At 33.9% G+C, this 26,413-nt stretch overlaps 1 protein-coding gene across 2 annotated transcripts in view; it reads left to right on the top strand.

Moving 5' to 3' along the window:
- The window catches only part of ATR (ATR checkpoint kinase), a gene marked incomplete at its 5' end in the record, with an annotated part of 101,431 nt that overhangs the window by 33,448 nt on the left and 41,570 nt on the right, over window positions 1-26,413 (top strand). For both annotated transcript variants that reach the window (XM_079705381.1, XM_079705380.1), the window contains 10 exons: window positions 1,947-2,040; window positions 3,027-3,152; window positions 10,324-10,530; window positions 11,623-11,736; window positions 15,586-15,701; window positions 19,353-19,473; window positions 20,829-20,966; window positions 21,792-22,002; window positions 24,044-24,222; window positions 26,071-26,235. In XM_079705381.1, the coding sequence (XP_079561507.1) occupies window positions 1,947-2,040; window positions 3,027-3,152; window positions 10,324-10,530; window positions 11,623-11,736; window positions 15,586-15,701; window positions 19,353-19,473; window positions 20,829-20,966; window positions 21,792-22,002; window positions 24,044-24,222; window positions 26,071-26,235 (1,471 nt within the window). The remainder of the gene's footprint in view (window positions 1-1,946; window positions 2,041-3,026; window positions 3,153-10,323; window positions 10,531-11,622; window positions 11,737-15,585; window positions 15,702-19,352; window positions 19,474-20,828; window positions 20,967-21,791; window positions 22,003-24,043; window positions 24,223-26,070; window positions 26,236-26,413) is intronic.

Here is a 26,413-nt window from a genome sequence, read left to right as displayed (position 1 = left end):
GGTAGTGTGGAACTGTTCACATTCTTTTTAATTTAGAGTCCGTTAATAAACAGAAGTAATTGACATGCTTTAAGTCAGTACATACCAAACTGATGCTCTTTCAGTTGTGACATGGCTTTTATTATTATTATATTTTAAGCTTAGTAGTTAGTAGGTCAATAACTCAAAATTATTTTTCATCAATTTTGAAAGGGGTGAGACTAATATTACCTTTCTTCTCACAGTTAAAAGGCAGACAATTGAATGCATGAGAAAGATTAGGAGAGCTAATAACTTTTTTTCTACAGCTTACCTTCGTTGAAACCTTTATTCATTGCATTAACCTTTTAACCAGCCTCCCTTCCTTTAAGCTTTTATGTTTCTTCATATTGTTCATATTTTAAAGCATCTCTTTATCTGTATCATTTCAGCATGCAGAGACACTCTGTGTTTCTCCATTTCCTAGCTGATAAATTCCAAATTGTTTATTTTGATATTCAGGGCTTTCTAAAATCTGGCCACATCTTATTTCTTAACATGATTTCCCAAGATTTTTCAAAGCAGATATTAGGCTGTAGCCAATCCAGACTGCTAATGCAAGAATATACATTACTCCTTCCCATTTTTACTTTTCACTCAGGCTGCTTTTTAGCCTGGAATGTCTGTCTATACACTTAAATTTTTTTTGTCCATTTTTGCACATACTGTTGTATGTCATAGTTACTTCTGAAAAATTAGGATTTAAGTACTATTTATTTACTTACTTATCCTTATTCTGTTGCAGTTCCATTAATCATTTTCTGTAACTGTTCAATCAGGGAGAAAATACAGAAGAAAAGGTTAATGGAGTTTTTTTCCAATTAAAATACTTTTATTTTTGGTATTTTGTACATAATGGAACAATATAATCACTGATCTGGATCACTTTTCAAATACCTTTTGGATTATTATGCAAATATTATATCTTTGCTGTTTATTTTAGAGGAATCATTTCTCTGCCTTTTCATATAATAATATAATAAAAAAATTCTCTTTCACTCTGCCAGATAGAAGACCTTAAGCTCTCTGAGTGAAGGAGTTACTGCAGCTTTCTTTATTGTTACATCCCCAGTTTCTAGCAAATAGTAGCACATAGTAGTTACTTAATACCTGTTTGTTGCATGAGTTAATGAAGACTAGAATTTAGAAACACTTTTATTTGGACCCAGAAATATTAGGGCTTTATATTTGAAGCAAGTTAAAAATTGCAGCCTCAGTAAGAATTACTTACATATTTTTCTCTAGTATATCTTTGTGAGAATTTGTGTTTTGGGGTTGGGTTTGTATTGCCGCATTATAAACCACTCCAAAACCTAGTGTCTTAAAACAACAAGCATTTTTATTTACTCATGATTTTGCAGTCTGGGCTGGGTTCAGCTGGTCAGTTCCTTGGCTGTTCTTACCAATGGTCATTGCAGTCAGCCAGCAGGTAGACTTGGCTGGGCTTCTCCCTCTTTCATTTAGTCTCAGAGCTTCTCTCTCTCTCCATGTAACCTGTCTCTGATGGTAGCCAGACTTCTTACATGGTGACTCAGGACTCTCATGAGGACTAAACCAGAAGCTTCCAGACCTTTTTAACACTTAGGCCCCAAATAGGCCCAACATCTCTGCCACATTCTGTTTTTTAAAGCAAGTCACACACCTAGCCCAAACTGAAGGTGAAGTATATACCAAGTATATACCAAGACATAGAGATTATTCAGGGTCACCAATGTAGCAGACTGCCACAGGGTGATTTTGTTAGATTTGATTATTTGTCACTGTTACCTGAGCATCCTAGACATGGTTAGGAAAAATACTTTGCATGTCAACAGTCAACTAGCACTTTCAAGTGTGAATTAAGTTGGCCTTAGTTTCAACCTCTGCTTTGTATTTTTTTTTTATTTCATATTTGGCAAGTAATTCTTTTTCTTCCAACTAACTATTAGGGATGCTGTGCAAGATTTTCTTCATGAAATATATTTTTTACCTGATCATCCAGAATTAAAAAAGATAAAAGCAGTTCTACAGGAATACAGAAAGGTATTTAATTTTTTATGTATGGTTTAGGAGATCATTGATACAAAATTATTCCTAAGTTCCAGAGCACTGAGTAGAGATTCTTTAGAATCATATCTAAGGATATTGTAGTCATATTCTGATGGCTAATTTCTGATGACTAGATAATCCTATCTTGAGTCTGATTTTTAGAAGGAAGTTTTAGCATCTAGATCAAAGATGTAATAGGATTAGATAGAACAGAGAGCAAAGGATACAGTTCTTGTGCCTTTACTACCCAGATCACTATGTTCTTACTTACAGTCCCTAAAAGAAGTGACTGTAGCTGTATACTCTGAGTAAAGAAAAAAAGCTCTGGGAGGATTCCAATTTTTTTTGTGCTACAAACCATGTTATGGAAGTGTCAGATCTGATTCTTAGCTTTAGAAGGCGAATCATCTGTAGTTCGAACATCCTGAAGTTCAGTGAACTCTCTGAAATTATAAAAACATTAGTGATGATTCCATAGAATTTTAGGGCAGGAAGTGGGATACCTGGCCTTGGGTCAGAGTAGCAGATGTATTTACTACAGATCGCAAGATTGATTCTGAAGACTTTATATGCTTTTTTACTGGGTAAATCATCAGTCATAAGAAAGTAAGTAGTCAAAATAAGGGGTGAATTTTCTGCTTAATCTGTAGACCTCGTTCAAGGCTATTGTGTAGCCCTTTGTAAATTAAGGGTACATGCCTTTCTTACCAAGAAGGATTTATTTTGGATAAGTAAAGTCTTTAGTTGAAATAAAATTTTTTCCAGATCTAAAGATTTTAGAATGAAATCCCTTTCCCTGAGAATTACTAAAAGTTCATATGCTATACAAAGGAAGAGATAGAAATTATTTTTTAAAACTGCTTTCAATTGGGGTACAGTTTAACTACTTTAATGGTAACTATGTAGGAAATACAGGCCTTCTGAAATGGTTCCTGAAATGGTTAATTGATAAGGTGTATCTCTCTGTGCTCTTTATTTAGGAGACCTCTGAGAGTACTGATCTTCAGACAACTCTTCAGCTATCCATGAAAGCAATTCAACATGAAAATGTAGATGTTCGTATTCATGCTCTTACAAGCTTGAAGGAAACTTTGTATAAAAATCAGGTATACTAAGATATAATTAAAGAGCTATAGAAAAGAAAGTTTGGAAGTTTAAAGAAAAGATGACCGATTGGTGTATTTGCTTGAGATTCAGTAGGTTCAATGAAAGAAGCGATTTTTATTTTACCAAGATTATCAGATATGACTTAGAGTCAGTAATTCATGAGATACCCTTTGAGGCTGAAAAGCTTTGCATATTTTTTTGTTGTTTTTGAAGGGTCATGATTTGGCAGTTATATTTTAGGTTTACTGCATCTTCCTGAGGAAGGGTTGTTTGTGTTTGTACAGCAGCAGTTTCTGTGAGTTTTCTCATATAATTTCCTGTAGCTATCTTTCATATACAATTTCAGTAATTATGCCATTTTACATTTTGATGGAATTAACTGTTTTAATGAAGCTAAATTTTTAAATTTCCTTTTTTATGGGATGGTAAACTTTATTCTTTTCCTTGTTAGCATAATGTAGATTATCCCTAACCTTGGTAAGAGTGAGAATTGGTATTTAAAATACCAGATCACTATAGACTATAAATCTATAAAGTGGAAAAATTTTAAATGAGGTATTCATTTTTGCATATCAAGAACCCATATAATGGGTCTTCCCTGGTGGGCCAGTGGTTAAGACTTCGCCTTACAATGCAGGGGATGCAGGTTCAATCCCTGGTTAAGGAGCTAAAATCCCACATGCCTTGTGGCCAAAAATCCAAAACATAAAGCAGAAGCAATATTGTGACAAATTCAATAAAGACTTTAAAAATGGTCTACATCAAAAAAATCTTTAAAAAAACCCATATGATAAGATATGAGAGCCTAAGACCCTCAGGAGTTAGTGAATTGCAAAACTGTTATATTTGTTTTCATGATAGAAGGAAGCATTTACTTAGGACAAAAGATATACATGATGGTAACAAGTACATGCTTCAGAATCAGTGCACTTGTGTAACCAGTGTGGGAAACAGCCAACATGGAGATGATCCTACCACATGTGAGGAGCCTTGATTCTCCTTCACTGTAGGTTTCACACCCTCCTAACTGTAGATCTAGATTATCAGTAGATAATACAGTCAGTATACTGGCCCAAAACACCTAGGAAAAAAGAGAGAAGTAAACGGTTTCTTTTCCAGCTATGGCAAGAAGGTAACATCAAAGTTGAAAGCAGTTCAGTTAAGTTCTTGAATAGTGCTATCCAAAAGAATTTTCTGTGAGGATGGAAAATTCTGCACCTACACTGTATAAGCATTGCAGCCACTAACCACATGTGGCTCTCTGGAGCACTTGAAATGTATGATTGAAGAACTGAATTTTTAATTTTATTTAATTTTGCGTAATTTAAATTTAAACAGCTGCATGTGGATAGTGGCTATCTTATTGGACTATCTTAGTGCAGCTCTAGAAGAACCTACAGCAATAACCAGAGTAGGAAATGATGTAAGGTAACAGGGTTAGAGATCAAGAGAGTCTTTATAGCGATGCTGTGAGAGTCCATGAAAGAACAAATGCAAAGATATTCTTTTAAAAGTTCAAATCTTAGCCGCAGAGAAAGGAAAAGATACTTTAGGAGTGCATTGAAAGACAGTGTTTATCTAAAAGTAGATCTAAAGTTGTATAACTGTATAAACAAATAATTTGGTATAATGTAGTAATAAAGCACACTTAAAGATGGTGTGACAGTTAATAAGGTGATGGCTAATGTAGCCTTGGATGCGTAACTATTTTGATGGACTGACCTTGCAAAAGTGCTGTACTCTAGGGTAGTCACCAGAGGATCATTGACATTAAAGAAATGACAGCTTCTACTCCTTACTTTTAAGGAGGAATATACATTTTTGAAGGAATAGAGGACAGCTAAGCTCAGTGGACAGCAGAAAAATTTAACTTCTGTGTCAAAAAAAATCAGGCTATAGATCAAACTAAGCAACCATGTAACCACTTTATGAAAACTGATGCTGCTCAGGTTGAAGTGAATCCCTATGGTAAAATCCCAGAGGGACAAGTTGTTTGTGTTGAGACCAAAATAAACTTGGATGACAATGCAGAATAAATAATAAAAAGATATATTTACTAATAATTACAAATCTGAGAATGAGCCCATTGAAAATAAAGCTGCTAGGGACTTCCAAGTTATCCTAGGATAATGGTGGATGTCTAAATGTGAATCTCTGTATACCCTGCAAAACATCATAAATAGCAAAAAAGAGAGCAAATACAACCACACGTAAGTCACACCTTCAACATAACTGTGAGACTGAGAATACTATGAACTTCAAATTACATGTAATCAGCAGAGCTATCTCTGGAGCTCATGCCACAAGATTGTGTTGAGAACAGTTAGATTCTGAGGAGACCCTATGAAAAAAAAGTGGAGTGAAGGAACTATGGATGATGATAAAGCAAAGACAAAATCACCAACCGAGACGATCCCACTCTAGGTGCAGCGATACTGAAAGTTGGTCTAAGATGTGGTACGTCAGAGAATTGGTTATGGGGAAGGTACTTGAAAGTGTGTAGATCCTAAGCTTGCAGTCTTTGGAAGTCATTATCTCTGGGGAGAAGTAAAAGAATAGGAAGGGGGAGGCACTTTTTGGAGAGAGTAGTAAACAGAAGGAAGAAAGTAAGAGACAGAATTTTAAGGGTCCTGCAGAAATAAAAAGAAATCCACAAAATCAAAGATACACCTCCCCATACTACTCTCCTGCCAGTAAAAGCTACTTGTGAAAAAAACTACACTGAGCTATGCTGACAGAAAAGAGTACTTAGGAAATCAGAATCTTGTAAGCTACTACAAAATCTTTACTGTTAACTGCATACAGGTATTATGAAGGGCCCACAATATAAATAGAAAAAAATATATGTTCTATACATATACAAAGTTATTATAAGACAAAAACAGAAAATGAAAATTAAATCTTTGGTTGATGACAATTTCTCCCCCAAAACCAATCACAAAGCATAAGTAAACTAGACTTAGCACTATAACCTGAATTAAATATTTCAAGCAAGCATTTGCAGTTATAAAAAAAGAATTAAGGGAATTTCCTGGCAGTCCAGTGGTTAGGACTCCACACTTTCACTGCTAAGGGCCCAGGTTCAACCCCCGGTCTGGGAACTAAGATCCTGCAAGCTGTGTGGCGTGGCCAAAAAAAAAAAAGAATTAAGTGAGAAATTTAAAAAGAGAAATGGATAAAAAAACAAGATGTGAAACAAGAGGTGACTGAACTGAAGAAATGAAGGTTAAATTATAAGGACCGTGGGGGGAGAATATATATGACTAAAACTTTAGTAAGGAGCATTGACGAAAGGCAGAAGAATAATCAAGAGAACAAAAATGAGATTAGAGAAAGGAGTACAGAGGATCAAAGAAGTAGGTGAAATGGAAGCTCGGCAAAGATTTCACATACAAATAGAGCTTCTAAAAAAGAAAAATAAAACAATAGAACATAATTAATATTTAAAACTGTAACCCAAGAAAAATTTCTGGAAATAAAAGACTTTCATTTCATAAAATGAAAGGATCCATTGTGTACCTGTGAACATTGACCCCAGAATAGTCAACCCTGAGACATATCTTAGACTTTAATAATAAGAAACCTTCAGGACCTACAGGTAAAAAAATATTTTTAAAAAATCACTTAAAAGGGCAAGAAAAGTAAGTTAGTATCAGAATTCTCAACAGCAATATACAGAGTGAGCCTAGAGGATAGCAGCATTTTCAGAAATGTAAGGGACACAAAGAATAAGCCAAGCTGTCCTTAGAATATCACAGGTAAGAAACACAGTTTTAACATACAAGAATTGAAGAAATATGAGTTTCACAAGCAAGCCCTTCCTAAGAGGTATGCTAGAGAATGGCTTCACTCAATCAAGAGATGACTGGGGAGACTTTGGCAAAAGAACTTATGGTTACTAGTTATATATTTAACTAAAACAATGGTGGGGACAAATATGGGAGAATTCTATGTAAATGCTATATATTTTAATAAAATAGAAATTATGCAATTTTTTAAATGGGAGAAGAAGAGACTAAGATATAAATTAGATGAGCTTAGTTCACTATTGCATAGGCAACAACTAGGAATCAAAATATACTATTTAAAACTGGTAAACAATTAAAGAAGGTTAAATAAAGAGACCAGAGACATTACAAAAGATATTTGTGTAAAGGGTACCTCTAGAACAAAAGTATAAATTTTCTTTTATAACAAAAGAAATTAATTTTTAGGAGCTAATTATAATTTTAAAAAACTTATAGAATTGAGGCCCGGCATATGTCATATTAATAAATGTGAAAGACCTTAAAAGAAAAAATATTACAAATTGACTTACAAAGCAGGAAACAAGTCTGTGCTGTTTGTAATACACACGTATAAAATAAATTATTTAGGGCTTCCCTGGTGGCGCAGTGGTTGAGAGTCCGCCTGCCGATGCAGGGGACGCGGGTTCGTGCCCCGGTCCGGGAGGATCCCACATGCCGCGGAGCGGCTGGGCCCGTGAGCCATGGCCGCTGAGCCTGCGCGTCCGGAGCCTGTGCTCCGCAACGGGAGAGGCCACGGCAGTGGGAGGCCCGCGTACCACAAAAAAATAAATAAATAAATAAATAAATAAATTATTTAGAAAGGCTAAAAATAAAGGAGTGAGCAGATTTTTAAGTTGAAATAAGAAAGCAGGAATTCTGATTCTGCCCCTAGACAAAGTAGAATGGAAACCAAAAAGTATGAAATGTGACAAAAAAGGGTACTTTATAATACTAAAAGCCGTAATTCACAAAAATACAATAGAAAATATGGAACTTACAAAGACGATACATTATGAATATATATACACCTGAGCGAACAAACCCATAGAGACAGAAGATAGATTAGTGGTTGCCTGGGGCTGGGAGGTTGGGAGGAAATGGTGAGTGAACTAATAATAGAATTAATGAAAAAAATCATACTGTTATGTTCATAAATGCTGAAACGGCTTTTGACAAACTGTACCATCCATTTCAGATAAAAACACTAAAGAAAATAGGAATCGATGGATAGTACTAATATATTATAAATGTATACATATGCATATGTGTGTTTATGTATACTGCATACACACGTGCACACACACACATGCACGCATGCACGCTTGATGGGGAAATAAGATGCATTCCCACTGAAAGCAAGCTTGCTCATTATCTCCACTACAATTTAACATTCCGTTGGAAATATTGGCCAATGAATTTAGATAAGAGAAAACAATCAGAGGCATAAGATTTGGAAAAGACATGAAACTATCTCTATTTGAAGATGGCATGCTAATATACTTGGAAAACTCTAGAAAATATCAATAAACTAGCTCAGACAACAAACAGATTCAGTAAGATAGGAGAATATAAAAATCATAATCTTCATATAGCAACAATAACCAGGTAGAAGACTTGTTGGAAAACCCAATTTACAGTAGTAACAGAAAAAGATAATATACTTAGGAGTAAGCGTAACACGAAATGTATAAACCAATAAGAGGAAAACTTTGAAACACTCCTGAAAGACACAAAAATGTAATTGATTTAAACAAACAGAAACACCCCTTATTTATTGGGTAGGTTGACTCAATATTACAAAGATTTTAATTCTCCCTAGGATAGTTTATAAATTTAATGCCATCTCGAAGAAATGCCAAGTTGTTTGTTTTTTTAACTAGAGAAGTTCATACTAATGTTAAGATGGAAAAACAAACATGTAAAAAATAGCTAGGAAAAATCTGAAAAAAAAAACCCCATTATGGGAGTTCAGTAGCCCTCCCAGACATTAATATACTCTACAGCCTCTATAATTATAACAGTGTGATACTGGTACATGAGTAAACAGACAGACCAGTGGGAAAAAAATAGAAAGTCTAGAAATAGGCCCAAGTGTATATGGACATTTAGGACATGATAAAAACATGGATTTTCTTTTCTTTTCTTTCTTTCTTTCTTTCTTTATTGAACACACACTCATTTTATAAATTCTTTTGGAATTGAATATTTTTTGCTGAAAAATGAAACCCAGTTTATCTAACCTAGAACTGAAGTAAAAACATTTTTAAGCACTTAGGAGAGAAGTATATTTTAAAATTACCTTTCGTTTAGTGTTCATGTATTTATTGTCTTGAGTATGAACTGCATTTATCTTTGCCGACTAAAATGTTCTTTTCCTTATTGTTTTCTAGTTTTAGCAAGGTAATATGTCTATAATTATATTAGTTTTGCTGTTTATTGGTTACTAGTTCATCTATTTTAAGTATTTATGCCTGAATAAACCTGTAATGTTATTTAAATGAGTTAATGTTGAAGTTTCTGGATGACATAAAAGGTCTTTTTATTTTTCTTTTGAAATGTATTACTCTAATTTGAATCACAGTTTTAACATGGAGTTTGAGATGCTCATATATGCTTTACTTTTGCTAGAAGGAAAATTATGTAAACAAAGTAGTTCTAAAGTGGTCACACAGTTACAATATCTAAATCTAACTGGCTTGAGAATAGTCATTTCTTAGGCCTAACAGTTTTTCATTACAGCATCCTCAATAGATAGATGAAAAAAGATTACTTGAACCAACATATTTTTTCATAAAGCCTACCTCTTTCTTCCTACGTCTTTTTTTTTTAAATCATCCCCACAGGACTCTTTTCCCATATCTTTTTCTCCTGTACTAGCTTTCTATACACTCCTCAGTTTTCTTATTTTAATTAATAGCTCTTCCTTATTGACTTATTTGCTAAAATATCTATTATCCTTGCAAAGATACTCTGAGCTCTTTTTCATCTTCTTCATTTCTTCTTTACCTTGTACACATATTTGTTATTGTACATATTGTATATTTTATCTGTTTGTTTGCATGTTTATTTTCCCTTTAGATTGTAAACTCATTGGGATAAGACTATGTCTTATTTCTGTATACTGATGTAATAATACTCAGTAACTGTTTATTTAATGGATTAATGATTAAAACTTTTAAGCACACTTAATGATTCTAATCCCACAGAACATATTGTGGACTATATTATGTGAACTCAGCAAAAACTAGGTGAAAAGACTAAAGATATACGAATTTAATTTTGTCAGTATTTGTCAGATGTTCCTTAATATTTTTAAGCTTTCTGACTAGGGCAATATACCAGTTTGTAGAAGTTATGTATAAACTTTCTACTTTTATTTTAGGAAAAACTGATCAGATATGCAACAGATAGTGAAACAGTGGAGCCTGTTATTTCACAGTTGGTGACAGTGCTTTTGAAAGGTTGCCAAGATGCAAACTCTCAAGCTCGGTTGCTCTGTGGGGAATGCTTAGGAGAATTGGGAGCAATAGATCCAGGTCGACTAGATTTCTCAACCACTGAAACCCAAGGAAAAGATTTTACATTTGTGGTAAGTTCTGGTAATATGGAATGACCAGAAGAGTTCACTGTCCTAATGGAGTTTCTATATTGCATTTACAAGGAACTATTCAGGTTATCCTTAGTGGCAGCTTGATCTAAACTAGACAATTTAGGTAATTTCTGAGTTTATTCCTTAATACTATTGCAGAGACCTTTAGCCAAAAACTATAAAGTTGGAGTACAGTCTAGTGTGCTGGGTTCTTTTAAATAAGCTTTCTAGGGACTTCCCTGGTGGCACAGTGGTTAAGAATCTGCCTGCCAATGCAGGGGACATGGGTTCAAGCCCTGGTCCGGGAAGATCCCACATGCTGTGGAGCAACTAAGCCCGTGCGCCACAACTACTGAGCCTGCGTGCCACAACTGCTGAAGCCCATGCGCCTAGAGCCCGTGATCTGCAACAAGAGAAGCCGCTGCAATGAGAAGCCCACACACCGCAATGAAGACCCAACGCAGCCAAAAATAAATAAAAAACAAAAACAAAAAATAAATAAACTTTCTAACCTAATCATGACAGATACTTAAAATCTAATTAATTATTTAAATTTTACTATTTAAACACAATTGCTAAGTGTCTCCACGGGAAACTGATTCCCAGGGTGTTTTAATAGTGTGTATATAAAAATGTTTCCGTAGTCAAATGAGGGTGGGAAATCTTGTAAAACAAAATTAAACAGAACTTTTAATATATTGGGGAACGTTACGAATCTCCTAGAGAAGAGTGTGTGAAAATTATTTTTTGGAGCTTCTTAGTTGACCAAGGTTCTACAGAATGCAAGTTAGGAAATTCTGTACGTACAATTTTCTTTCTAAGAGTAAAAAAACAAAAAATGAAAATTGCTGGATTTATGTAAAAGTTGAATGAGTCTAACACTTTATAAATGGTCTGAAAAGCCTTAGATTTGGCTTCTTAGCTACAGATTACATTTTAGTCTTGGTACCAAACTTTGTTTAAACCTTACTGAGCTTTCCTTTTCTAAGTTAAATTGACTTAGGCGACTAAGTAAAATTCACCATGGAATGAGGTACAGTTTAAGAAAATTTATACAAATTAGCCTGTAATTTTTTTCTTGTTCTTATTGAGACTGGAGTAGAAGATGCAAACTTTGCCTATGGATTATTGATGGAACTAACAAGAGCTTACCTCGCATATGCAGATAACAGCCGAGCTCAAGATTCAGCTGCTTATGCCATTCAGGTAAGAGTGTATATAGACATTACTGGCTTTATGTTATTAAATTCTAGTAAGAAAGTTGTAAATTCTATGCTTTGGAAACTCTTATTTTTTTTGACTGTCATTTTTATTATCAAAGTAATACAAGTTCTTAACAAAAATTTCAAAGAGTACAGAAATGTACCCTCCTAACAGATTATTACGTGTACTTTGAAGTTTTTTCTATGTATATACAAATATGTATGTTTTCTCCACCAAACAAGCAGATCACAGTACTTGATTTTCTTCTGTGCTTAATAGTCTTATCTTGTGTAATTTTCCATGTCAGTACATATATCTCTAATTCATTTTTTTTCAATGACTTAATATTCAATATGAACGTGCTGTAATTTGTTTAAGAAATTTATTTAACACATTTAGGTTGTGTTCAATGTTTTGTTTTTACAAAAAAATGATTTTGAAAACATGCATAATTTCTAAGTACTGGAGTGAATATATCAACAATATAAATATCCAGAAATTAAAATGTCTCAGAGCAGATACAGAGTTTACATTTGATAGATTTTATCAAAAAAGTTTCACCAGTTTATATTCCCTTGACAAACCTGCTCTTAATTAAAATTTTAAGTCTTTGCTGATGTGACAAATAAAAAATGATATTGTTTCATTTTAATTTGCATTTAATTATGAAAGAGGTGTAACATCTTTTATATATTTATTGCTTTTTTGTGAATTTTCTCTACATGATCTTTTCCCATTTTTTCCTTGGTATTGGCCTTTTTTTCAACTGATTTTTTAAGACCTATTTGGATGTAGTGGAAATTAACCCTATGTCTACCATACGTGTAATAAATATTTTTCCAGTTTGACTTTTTTTGCCCCTTTTCATGATATTTTTTTAATTAAAAGATTTTTTTATTTTGTTAGATATTCAGGTCTGAAATTCATGGTTAGAGGTATGATTTAAACATATTTGGAAGTTTTCATAGTTCATAGTAGAGATGACATTTACAACTGTGATTCTGGATGGGATGATCAAGAGAGGGAGTATGTATAGATAAAAAGGTTCTAATAATTGAGACCTGGATAATGAGAGCTCAGTGAGAAGAGGGAGAAAGTAAGAAAACTGAGAAGGAGCTACCAATAAAGTAGGAGAATATGGTGTTCTGGAAGACAAGAAAGTGTTTCAGGAAGTATGGAGTGATCCAAATGCTGATCATAGGTTTAATAATTTCAGGGTTGAGAATTGACCATTGGCTGTATTAACATAACAGTCATTGGTGACCTTGACAAAAGCAGTTTCAGTGTAGTTTAGAAAGCCTCATTAGAGTATTTTTAAGAACATGTGGGAAGAGAGGAATTAGAGAAATTACAGAAACTCTTTTGAGGAGTGTTGCTATCAAGGAGAGCGGAAGAATGAGATAGTAGCTGGGGAGGAAAGGGCGTAAAGATGGCAAAAAAAAAAACCCATGTTTATCTGTTGCTTGGGAACAGTTCAGCGGGAGGAGAATAGCGTTATTGTATAAGAGAATTGGTATAATACTATTTTAAATAGGTAAGGAGATGTGGAATATAGTGTACCAGTGGAAAGAGTAGCCTTAATTAAAAACAAACACAATATGGGACTTCCCTGGTGGTCCAGGGGTTAAGACTCCACACTCCCAGTGCAGCGTGCCTGGGTTTGATCCCTGGTCAGGGAACTAGAGCCTGCATGCCGCAACTAAGACCTGGTGCAGCCAAATAAAAAAATAAATATTTAAAAAGAAAAAGAAACAAACAAGGGACTTCCCTTGTGGCGCAGTGTTTAAGAATCTGCCTGCCAGTGCAGGGGACACAGGTTTGAGCCCTGGTCCGGGAAGATGCCACATGCCGCCGAGCAACTAAGCCCGTGCGCCACAGCTACTGAGCCTGTGCTCTAGAGCCCGTGAGCCACAACTACTGAGCCCGTGCACCACAACTACTGAAGCCCATGTTCCTAGAGCCCGTGCTCTGCAACAAGAGAAGCCTCCGCAATGAGAAGCCCGTGCACCTTTGGTAGTGTATATATGTCCATGCCACTCTCTCACTTCGTCCCAGCTTACCCTTCCCCCTCCAGCCACATAGCACAGGGAGATCAGCTTTGTGCCTTGTGACCACCTAGAGGGGTGGGATAGGGAGGGTGGGAGGGAGACGCAAGAGAGAGGAGATATGGGGATATATGTATATGTATAGCTGATTCACTTTGTCTTAAAGCAGAAACTAACACACCATTGTAAAGCAATTATACTCCAATAAAGATGTTAAAAAAAAAAAAAAAAAAGAAGCTCGCACACTGCATCGAAGAGTAGCCCCAGCTCACCACAACTAGAGAAAACCCACGCACAGCAACGAAGACCCAACGCGGCCATATAACTAATTAATTAATTAATTAAAAAATAAAACATACAATTGTGACTCATTAAATTAGAGTAAATTAAAAAGAAAAAAACAGTTCATCTGTAGTAACAAAAGAGAAAGCAGAGCATATAAGCACTGATACTGATATTGCCAGGCTGGAGAGATATTAGCATGGAAGTTGTGGAGATCTCTTGTGATTGCTTGTTTTCTCAGTGAAATATGAAGCAAGATCTACAACTGTAAGTACATTAGTGTTTTTTGTTTTTTATTCCAATTTTTTTGAGGTATAATTGACATACAGAGCTGTATAAATAAAAATGGTTTAAGACGTGTAGCATAATGATTTGGCTTACATCGTGAAATGATTATCACAATAAGTTTAGTGAACATACATTATTTCATATAGATAACAAGATTAAATTTTTAAAAAGATATTCTTCCGTGTGATTAGAACTCTTGGGATTTTTCTCTTAACAACTTTCATATATAATATATAGCAGTGTTAATTATATTTATCATGTTGTGTAATACATCCCTAGTATTTATTTATAACTGGAAGTTTGTACCTTTTGACTGCCTTTATCTAATTCCCCTCCCCTAACATTAAAAGTATAAATGGTCCCAGGACCAAAAAGTTAGCGGATTGCTGATTTACTAAGTCTGTTATTGGAGGTTGATTATGAGGACTTCTGTAGCCAGAGTGACTTTGCAAACATCAGAAAAAGCTGGCTTCAAACAAAATTTTAATAACATTTTAAAGTTAAATGAAAATGTTTTGAATATTTCTGTATTTGAACTTTCATAAACTTCCTTACTTTTGTTAAAAATGCTAAATATAAGTATAAAGTACATATTCTATTAGACAGTATTTATACTTTATAATTATTAGGAATACATCTATTGCATGTGGTCCTTTTCAATGAAATTAGAAAGAAAGAATAGTAGATGATGGGAGATATAATACCCTAACATATTTGTCTTGTTTTAAAGATTGATATTGGAGACAAAGATTTTTTTTTTTCTTTATAAAATCCCACTTGTTTTATTTTCAGGAAAGTAAAATATAACCATTTCATTGATGGGCTTGAATAGTAAATTGGTCTTTAACATTTGCATCTTATTTTCAGAATTTTAAGCTCAGTACTTTATATATAGAATTTGAGATATCTTGAATTTTTGAACTATTTTGGATTCATTAAAATTCAGAAAAGGTCAAATTCTAAAAATTCTGCAAATATAGAAAATTCCAATTTTTTCCTCCAAATAGCTTAGTCATTTGTTTCAATACATGTTATGTACAGCACACAAATTGCATGTTCAAATATTACCACAGCTTTGTGACCTTGAGTAAGTCACCTAAATAGTTTTAAGCATTGAGACAACTCCAAAATTTTATCATTTTATGTATTTTTATGGCTGTAATATGAAGAATGTTGATGGATGTAAAGGTTTATCTGTTTCATTGACGATTTACAACTGTAAAATATGTATTTGTAGGAGTTACTTTCTATTTATGACTGTAGAGAGATGCAGACCGATGGCCCAGGTCACCAGTTGTGGAGGAGATTTCCCGAGCATGTTCGGGAAATACTGGAACCTCATCTAAATACTAGGTCTGTAGACTCATTAAAACTACTTTCATAAAATTGTTTTTAACTTTATAAACTAAATGTTATTTTTGATATAACTTTTTAGCATTAAAAGTATTTTTAGTATGTTCTAATATGTATTTTGCACTAAGATTTATGCTTATAATATTGTCAAAATGAGAAGTATAGTCTGCTCATTGTTTAAATTCTGTAACTTTAAGTATTTAGACAAATTCAGTGAAGCTGAAAGGATTGATTATTTATTTATTTATTTATTTATTTTTGCGGTACGCGGGCCTCTCACTGTTGTGGCCTCTCCCATTGCGGAGCACAGGCTCCGTACGCGCAGGCTCAGCAGCCATGGGTCACGGGCCCAGCCGCTCCGCGGCATGTGGGATCTTCCCAGACCGGGGCACGAACCCGTGTCCCCTGCATCGGCAGGCGGACTCTCAACCACTGCGCCACCAGGGAAGCCCTGATTTTTTATTTTTTAATTCAACTGTCTGTAGTACTTTGAAAAATCTACTTTAAATTGAATGTGAGTTGAAACTTTTGATAGGTCTAATTAACACAGAAATTTAAGAATTTAAAGGTAGTCCCAAAGCCTTTAGTAATCCCAGTTAGAGATTAGAGGTTTTTAGCCCTACCAATTTCTCCTCATGAAAATATTTTCTCCTACTTTTAAAAAAAAGTATTTTCTACCTTTTTTTCCTCCCCATTTTAATAACTTTGTTAGGACTGATTGAAGCCCATAAATAATTTTTAGTTAGAAACTTTAATTTTAGGTAGTCTAAGTCACAAGCTTATTGGATATGTGACCTTGCATAAATTTAGTTTTTGAGCCTTAGTAGACATGTAGTAATATTCTTTATAAAAGCCCTTAAGTATGTGTACTTATTTCTAGATACCTTTTAATATTTAGAAACCTTTTAAACATCATTTTATTTCTTAGGAAGAGCATTGTTTAAAGATATAAAATAAATGTTTGTGTTTTCTTTTTTGAGGTCTCCATTTCTTTATCTATATTTTATAACACATACAGATGCTTAAGAGTTTCTGTGATCTTGTGGAAAGTTTATGGTTTTTAGAGTCATGTAGACCGAAATTTGAATCTTGACTCTGCATTTGCTCACTCTAAAATCTTGGGCAATTTACTTAATATATCCAAGTCTCAGTTTTTTTCATCTTGAAAATGTGGATAGCTTTACTTACGTTATATGATTGTTAGGAATAGAGAAGATAATGTTAAAAAGTACCTAGCAGAGTGCCTGACATTTGACTTAGACTCAATAATAAATGCTTATTCAATGTCAGCTTGTTGAATTTTGCTTTTTTTGGAAGGGGTAGTGTGGCTATTCCCTACTTCACGTGAAGTAGAAGCCACCATTTCTGCCCACTTGTTATTCAATTTAGTATTTCATAAGAAGCCAATATTTTCTGCCAACTTCTTGTTCTTTCATAAGAAGAATATTTAAGTGGTTATTTATAAGAGTGATCTTAGCAAAGCAATGAGAATTCTTATGATCCTTCTCCTTTTATATCTGGGAGTTTGAAGGAACCTCTCAGATGGTCCCTCAATAGTAGAAGTTAGATTTATCTAGCTGGAATCTGCTCATTGAAATCACCACCTCATAAATATAAGAAGTCAATAGAGAGCAGTATTAATGGAATCGACTCACTTTTGTATGAAACACCAAGATACCAGGTTAGCCTGTAGGGCAGTTTTATAGCTTGGACTGCTTGATATTTTCTCCACAGGGCCTAGGAGAAATAAAAGACTTCCTAAAACCATATCCTTGTTTTTGCTGCTTTAAAGCTATACTCCTATACTCTCCTTTAATTTATTTTTTTTTTTCACTTGGGCTGTTTATATGCAGTCACTAAACCTAGATCAAAGGGATGGCTGTGTTTGGGAGATTTGATTTTTAGAACTAGATAGATCAACTACAGTTCAAAATTGCCACAGAAATAATTTTAGGAGAAAATATCAGGATGTGTCTTGACAGAACCTGACTTGTACCCCAATATCAGTAGTTTTCTAACTAAGTTCACCATAAAACTTGGTAAAATCATCTAGAGAATTCATGAAGATTCAAAATAGTGATGGTTAACTTGAGAGATTATTGGATTTTTCAGTTTTTAGCAATTTGTGATACAGTGAAATATATAGTGTTTGCTGAGAACCTTGAGTGTAGGGCATTAATTATATTTGTCATTTCCTAACCTTGCATTGGTGATTAAAAAGTAACCCACTCACTTCAAAAAATTGCTGTACACATGAGTAATATGAGACCTGTTTGAACATGTTTAAGTGTTAACACTGAGGAGCAAATAGAAAGGATCATATTGAAGATATGGAAGAGAGAAGTGGTAATTGATATAATAAGGACCCCGAGGGGCATCCAAAATGGTAGCCATATATCTAATGGGAGATTAGATTAGAGGAAGTGCAGTCTCTTTCTCTGTAATGGGGGAAGATAAAATAATGGATGGAACTCAGCAGATTTTACAGATTTAGTTGTGGGATTGTGTTAATGGTTTCTTCTTTTTTTTTTTTCCATGAAGTAAGAAGTATAGGAGATGAGATTATTGGCTGAAAGTGGCAATGGAGTTGGTATAGGTGATGTAAGGAGAGCGGTGATGATTTGAAATAGCCACTGTGGAAAAGAGAAGAGAGAGCTGATAAGGAAAACTTAAAAGGATTTCTGGGCAGCGTAGAGGTCCACTGAGGTTGAAGACTAATATATGTAGTAGTACTAATCTCATAAGCAATTCAGTGATTTTTCCTCTATCAATGCAGTGACCTAGGTATCATTTCAGTGAAGGCAGGCATTTAGACTGATTCAAGGTTGGGAGCTTGGTGGATGGGTACAGCTGGTAAAGAAAATGTGGCAGTGGAGTGTATACAGGATATTACCAAGAGAGTACTTGAAGTGAAGCACCGTGGAGACCAAGCTGGCTAGGGAGAGAGGTAATGAAAGGAGGGTATTATAGATCAGGAGAGGTTAGCAGAGTCAAGGGACAAAAGGTCTCAGTGAGAGAACAGATGTGTCAGAGTAACTGAACAAAAGAACTGGAACTTTGGGAAACTGGCCATAAAGTGAGGTCTAAATAGTACATTTTGGAAGGGAAGAAGTTTCTCTGTATTGACAAGGGAGTCCCGATAAAGAAGTAGAGGGGAAAGTCATTGAGAAGTTTTCATTTTGACTAGATGTCCAGCCAGACATTGAAGTCACTCAGGATGATAAGACTTGGTGAAGAAAGAAAATGCAGAGCAATGTACTAAATTTATCAGTGAGTTTGGTAATCAACGGGTTTGGTAGATGCCCATAATGAGGAGTAGAGAATAGTATATATGCCTGGGTTGCTTGAACCTCAAAGGAACAGATCTTTCTTGTACAGTGATGGACTTGGAAGGATCTGAAAGGAGCATTGAGGAAGGGAGGAAGCAGACTTAAATCCTTTGAAGTACTTGGGGTGTGCATGAATGACCTACTGCCCTGCCATTAAGAAGGCTTCAGGGAAAGTAGTGTCTTTAGCCAGATTTCAGTAAAGGCAAGGCAGTAGTGGGGTAGTCAGTGAAAGAGCTGATGTAGTTTCTTATGCTTTCTTTACTAAAGTTCCAAACAGATGGATATATATATTTTTTTTAATAAACAATTTTTTAAATTACAGATATAAGAGTTCTCAGAAGTCAACAGATTGGTCTGGTGTAAAGAAGCCAATTTACTTAAGTAAATTAGGTAATAACTTTGCAGAATGGTCAGCATCTTGGGCAGGTTATCTTATAACAAAGGTAAGAACTCTGTTCAGAATTTAACTGAACAGAAATTGTAAAGGAAATGAGAGCATCTATCTGAATGCATAGTACATACAGTAGGAATTGTAATCTTTGTGCTGATATAGAAGTTTTCATAGGAAATGTTTACTACTAGAGAGTAGCAATTTCTCTGTTGTTACTAGTAACAGTTTCTGAGTAAGAAGGTAGTTGTTTTATCAAGCAAATTACTATGTTCTTCATGTGTTTATAAAATGTCTATTATGTCTGTTCATTTTAGGTTGTAAAATAATACTGTTTAAAAGGATATAAATGCTTTTTCAGACTTTTTTACATAATAAAAAGATTTCTTAGGTAATAAAAAGATAATATTATCCCTTAGTGGCTACTTCTAAAAGAGGATACATCATCTGAACTTCCTCCAAAATAAAAGTAGAGGTTTTTTAAAAATGAAATTTCATGGAAAAATAGAGGTATATTTCTGACGTTTTCTTAATATGAAATTTTTACATACCTGACAAACAAAAAGGTACCCTGTGTTCACCCAACATGTTTAAGGCGTATTTAAATTTCACAACTTTTGTTTTTAATTCATATTTCTATTAGTGTTTTAAAATATTATTATAATAATTTGTACCTGGTAATTTCAAGAAAGTGTCTCTCATTTTTTAATGAACGTACTGAAAATATAATATGTGAAAGATTAAATTAATACTCTTTAATTACTTTCAGCTATGGAATATTTTATTTAGTTGTAGTTTAGTTTGGTTTTTTTTAAGTGAAGGATTTGTATTTGAAGAAGAAAAAACCTTTAAACTTTTATAAGAGAACAGTAATGTTGGTAAATTGAAGGTTAGATTATACCAATAAAATTTGACTCTAACACCAAGTAATTTAATTTTTTTATTTCTTTCATTTTCGTTCCTATAGTTAATCACTGTTTATTACTTAATAAAAATGTGATCTTGTACTTAATGTGCTGGCCCAGAGAATACCTTCTGGTTACTTTCCTCATCTATGTGCTCAAGGAATAAATATACTAAATTTAATGTTAGCTAAGTAAAATATACTGTATTTAGGGAAGTTAATCTGTAACAAAACGTGATTCATTTTAAAATGAACTGTAAGGGGAAAAGACCATTTTTGCTGAGATAGTTGGCAGCCCAGGTAGCTACATTGCCTGTAGGGGTCTCAGCAGTTCAGGCACTTGACCAGAGGGATGGTGATCTGAAATCCTCCCTGCTTTGAGTGCATTTCTCCATAGAATACCCACTCTGCAATGTTAAGTTAGCTCACATGTTGTTTTTTGGCATTAATCAAAAGAATAAAATGAATAAAACTACTTACTTTCTCTAAACCATTGGAGTTTATAGGTGCGGCATGATCTTGCCAGTAAAATTTTCACCTGCTGTAGCATTATGATGAAGCATGATTTCAAGGTGACCATCTATCTTCTTCCACATATCCTAGTGTATGTTTTGTTGGGTTGTAATCAAGAAGATCAGCAGGAGGTAAGAAATATCATTTTATTTGGTTTCTGTTTGTCCAAACATTTATGCAAGGTCATTAGTATTAAAAAGGCTACATATTAGTAGGAAATGTAGATCAAGGTATGCTATAATATGTAAGTACATATGAAAACGCTTACAAAATCCTTTTTTATACTTTTATTTATCAAAGAGTTGTATACTGCTTAGTTCATATCCTTTACCTATTTGTGGTTGTGTATGTGTGTGTCCTTTTTAAATAATTGGTAGTTTGATATGTATTCTGGATACCAGTTTGTGCCAGTCATATCTCACAGAAATTTTTTCCAGTTAGTGGTTTTCTTTTTAGCCTTTGTGTTTATACCTTTTGCCATGCAGAAATTTTAAATATAAATGCCAAATTTATCAATCTTTTATAGCTTTTTAATTTAAACCTTTTATGTGATGCCTTCTCTTATCCAATGTCATGAACATATTTTCCTACAATTTTTTGATCCTTTTGTTTTAACATGCCCTTCAATTACTCTGAAATTGATTTTTTACAGGTACTGTGAGATATTGTTTAAAGTTTTATTTTCTACTAGTTAACAACTAGTTTCATGATCATTTATTGAATAATCTAGAAGAATTTTTTTATATTTACTCTCATGACTCTTTTACAGTATATTTTCTTTTCAGGGAAACATTTTATTGGCTTAATTATAGATGAGAAAAATGATTTATTATTAATCTATGATGGATTTTTTTCTTTTGAAAATTATTCCCTTAAAGTGGTTAGTCTTATATGTCAGGTAATAGTAAAATGATATCATGCAGACATATTATTCACCATAAAATGGTTCTTCTTAGGTTTATGCAGAAATTATGGCAGTTCTTAAGCATGACGATCAGCATACCATAAGTACCCAAGACAGTGCATCTGATCTGTGTCAGCTCAGTACACAGACTGTGTTCTCCATGCTTGACCATCTCACACAGTGGGCAAGGCACAAATTTCAGGCACTGAATGCTGAAAAATTTCCACAAGGCAAATCAAACAGAGATAAGGTGGACTCCATGAGTAAGTCATAACTTCTGTATACTTCCTTCTCTTAATTATTAAGCAGTTAGCTCCTTTCTGTATCAGTTCTGTAATTTAAGCATTAGCTTTTAAAAGACCTATGTTTTCTCACATGCCTTTCTTTTCCCCCTTAAGGTGGCCTTTTTACTGAGAAAGAGCAGTGAATTTATAGTTAGAAAACCTCTCTTTAAATTCTTACTGTCACTTCCTTAAGCAAGACACATACCTAATTTTTCTTTGCATAAAATAGGGTTGATTTTATCTCCCTTAGAAGATTGAGGATTAATTGGGATGGTGATGATATAAATTGTTAAGTGTGTATATATATGAATAGTGAAGTGTTCTTTATACTTTTTCACTTATAAGATACTCTTTGCAGTCTTTTCCACATTTAAGTTTTAAATTTCAAAGAGTTTACTTTCATTCATTTCATGGCCTATTTTTTTTCTTTATTTAATTCATCTCATTCTTTTTATTCTTCTTTTCCCCTTCTCTGGTAGTGTTTGGTATCCAGCAGGCTCTCCAGATATGCTTAATATATGTTACTATACTATACCCTGCTACACCTACTATCGTGCTATTTCTTTCCCTGTGATATTACAACTCCCACAAAGGTGACTAAAAGAGGAATCTCATTAGAGTTTAAAATGACACTTGCCCCTATGATACAAGCACTTGATGAGAAGAATTATATTCATCAGACATTAATAGATACTCTTAATGTCTTTGAACTTTTGTGTTTTTCATTCTTGCAGCAGGTGGGTAAAGTATATGATACTTCTGCTTCTTGTATACTTTAGCCATTTTAGTGGGATCACATGATTTTCCCCCAAAGCTTCGAGGCTAATTGGAAAAACTGACTAAGACCCTTAAAGAGGCCTTCACTTACACCAAGTTCTCAGTTTGTGAGCATCTCCCTCTTGTTCCTATATCTGTGGAAGCACATACATTCCTGTTGTTAAGCACAACAGTTTATTATCTTTCTAAGATTTTTTGGACTTGTAAATAATTATGTTTAGGGGAAAGTGTTTCTCTGCAATAAGACTAATTATTGATATATTTTACATTATTTCAACAATTGAATGTTTGTTTCTGTTTCTGCATGTGAAAATGATAACCAAAAAACCAAACGTGAACTCTGTTATTACCATTTCTTACTAAGTAATGAAAATTCTAGCTTTTAAGAGTAACATTTGTAATGTTTCAAAAGTACAATACTTTAACATTTCTCCTAATTTGAAGTGATTTACAAATTTTGATGGAAGTAAAGAATTTATTTTAAATATAATTTCTTTTAAATTTACTGTCTTGATTATGAAATTTATTTGTTTCCTGTTTTCTACATGCTGTTATGAGTCATTATTAAATTTTATAAGTTTTAAATAAGAATTCTTAAACTGGATAGTCCAGAAGTTTCTCAGTTAGGTCTTTTCTTAGACTCTTTTAAAAAATTACCATTTTAAAGTATTTGTGATTTTACTTGAAAGGTACTTTTACTTTTTATTTCCATTGTATTAGTTAATATTGTATATATAGCAACACAGGAAAAAAATAGATTGTTAACAAAGAATTTTAAAATTAAAAAGAAGGCTATTTCTATAATTCTGCTTTTTCCCTACTAACAGCTATACTTTATCAGTGTTTTTATAGTTATTAATAATAAATAACCCATCTTTGTATCTTTTGTATCATCTTTATATCTCCTCAACATTTAATATAAATTTACATGTAATTGTCACAACAACATTGTAAGTAAGGCAAGACAGATACTAATATTTCCCTTTTAAAAATGAGGAAACAGAAGCTCAAATAAGTTAAATGACTGTTCAAGGCAAGATAAGTCATAATGGTGCTGTTGGAGCAGGAATCTTCTGAGCAATCTTCTTGTTGGTAGTTACATTCTAAATAAGATACCCTAATACATTTAGATTAATTTATTTCATGAAATAAATTAAAAATAAATAAATTGAAATTTAAATGGATACTTTTAAAATTTCATCTTCTCAGTCTTTAATTACTCAATTATCTTTTTATAATCTAGCACCTACTGTGGATTATGAAGACTATCAGAGTGTAACTCGTTTTCTAGACCTCATACCTCAGGATACTCTGGCAGTAGCGTCCTTTCGCTCTAAAGCATACACACGAGCTGTAATGCACTTTGAATCATTTATTACAGAAAAGAAGCAAAATATTCAAGAGCATCTTGGATTTTTACAGGTTTGATATTAATATAGTGAACTTAATAATGACATTTAATATTGCCAGTCTTTTATGTTTAGATTGTTCATTTTATTGGTTTAGACGATAATACTATGACTGTGTAGGGAAGAAAAGAGAGTAAGGGCCAGTGGGCCTAATACAGTGGATTAAATAAGAGGTCAAGATTGTTGGGCTTCTTTTCAGGTCAAAAAGCAGAGTGTGGTGAGAGAACTGGAAAATGAGTAGCTTGTAGTCTTTGGGTGATTAGTCCTCTCCTGCCTTTTTCTCCTTGTCTAGCTCTGAGTCTCTTGTTCATTGTTAAAGTCATTCCTTTACAAGGATGTTCAGCTCCCTCATCTTTCTCCCTCTGTGTTGTATTCACTTTGTAAGACTCTAGTGCTGGATAAACTCACCCATCTGCTTTCCCAGTGTCTGCATGTAAGCAGCTGAACATCACTGGAGAAAAATCACACAATGGATTTTTAACTGGTTTTCCTTTCAATTCATAATCTCAAACATCAGTGGGACTCTTTAACACTGCCTTCAGTCATTCTATGTTTCTCTAATAAAGACTACTTTCGCACTCTTCAAGATGACTATTTCTTACCTTCTCTTCATTTCTCTGCTTCCACCTTGCTTACTCTGTTGAGATGATCTTGCTTCATTGTTCATTAGGAAAGTAGAAGCCAGATGTCTACCAAATCCGAAAAAACATTGGCATCTGTACCATATTCCCTTTCTTCCCTTCTCTTGTTCCTAAGGAAGGATCCCTTCCTGCCAAAATTCAGTTCTTCTACTTTTGTTCTTGATTTCAATCATTCAGATATTCCGGCTTTCTCCAATATCATTAATTTTTCTTTCTCAACCAGAGTACATAGAGCATATAGACATGCTCTGGTGTCGCCTGTAAAAAATCTTAATTTTTTATAACTCCCTTGATCTTACAGTATCTTCTTCAGTTACTTCCCATCTTTCTGTTTCCTTTCACAGTCAGTTTTTAAAAGAACTGCCCATCTTCTCTGTATTCCTTCTTCACTTCCCATTTACTCTTTGCCCGTTCCAACAAGAGTTCTTTCTCCATCGCACTGACTCTACTCTTGCTAAGAAAATTGGTGGCCTCCATGTTACCAAATCCAATAAATGCTTCCCGGTCCTCATTTTCTTAACCTCATGGCATCATTTGACCACTTCTTTATTAAGGTGTTTTCTTTTCTCTCACAACTTCTGGGATACCACATTCTCCAGATTTCTTCAAACTACTCTGGTTTCTCCTCTCAGTTTCATTTGTTAGTGCTTCCTTGTCTATAAATATACAAGTACTCTGATGTCCTTCCCCAGTCCTCTTTTCTTCCCTCCCTCTATTCATTTCCTAAATCATTTCATCCTTTCCCCTGCCATCTTTGTGCTAATTGCTCCCAAATTTTTATCTTCAGTCTGAATATCTCCTTTGAACCCAGATTTAGTGTCTTGTGTTTCTTGAAAGCATCTCAATATGAATATATTAAAATGCTGTTTAAAATGTTTTTAAGTTTTAAAATGCAATAAAATACTTATAAACTATACTCAACAGAATTTATGATATATTGGATTTTTAAAAGAGTTCACGACTTTGAGGTTCTTTACAGCTCTCATTATCAATAACAGTTACTAGTACAGATTTGTATTTAAGTGGAATATGACTATATTTAAGTAGAACAGAATGCCTGGAAATAAGTTTGCAGTTTCACTGTGAATCTATCTTGAAATAAATACATATTGTTGCTTTGAGAAAAAAATTCTTATATTTTTTTTTACATAAACTGGTGGCTTTATAGTTTTATTTCCAGTTGTGTTTTTCCCCCCTTGTTTTTTAATGATTGAACAAAGAAATTGTATGCTGCTATGCATGAACCAGATGGAGTGGCTGGAGTAAGCGCAATTCGAAAGGCAGAACCATCTCTAAAAGAACAGATCCTTGAACATGAAAGCATCGGCTTACTGAGGGATGCCACTGCTTGTTATGACAGGGCTATTCAGTTAGAACCAGACCAGGTAAGAGATAAATGAAAGGCCTTGTAACAAAAAGAACTCTGAACTAGGAACTTTGGAAACCTTAATTTCAATACTGTCTCTACCAGTGTCACAGTGTGTCTGGAAAATATTTAACCGTCTCTGAACTTGAGTTTCCTGATTGATAAAATTAGAGACATGCTAGAGGATCTCAGAGATC

The sequence above is a fragment of the Hyperoodon ampullatus genome, assembly GCF_949752795.1.
Source record: "Hyperoodon ampullatus genome assembly, chromosome: 5".
Taxonomy (NCBI): Eukaryota; Metazoa; Chordata; class Mammalia; order Artiodactyla; family Ziphiidae; genus Hyperoodon; species Hyperoodon ampullatus.
Note: the sequence above shows the minus strand (reverse complement) of the source record. Positions and strands in the feature narration are given on the sequence as shown.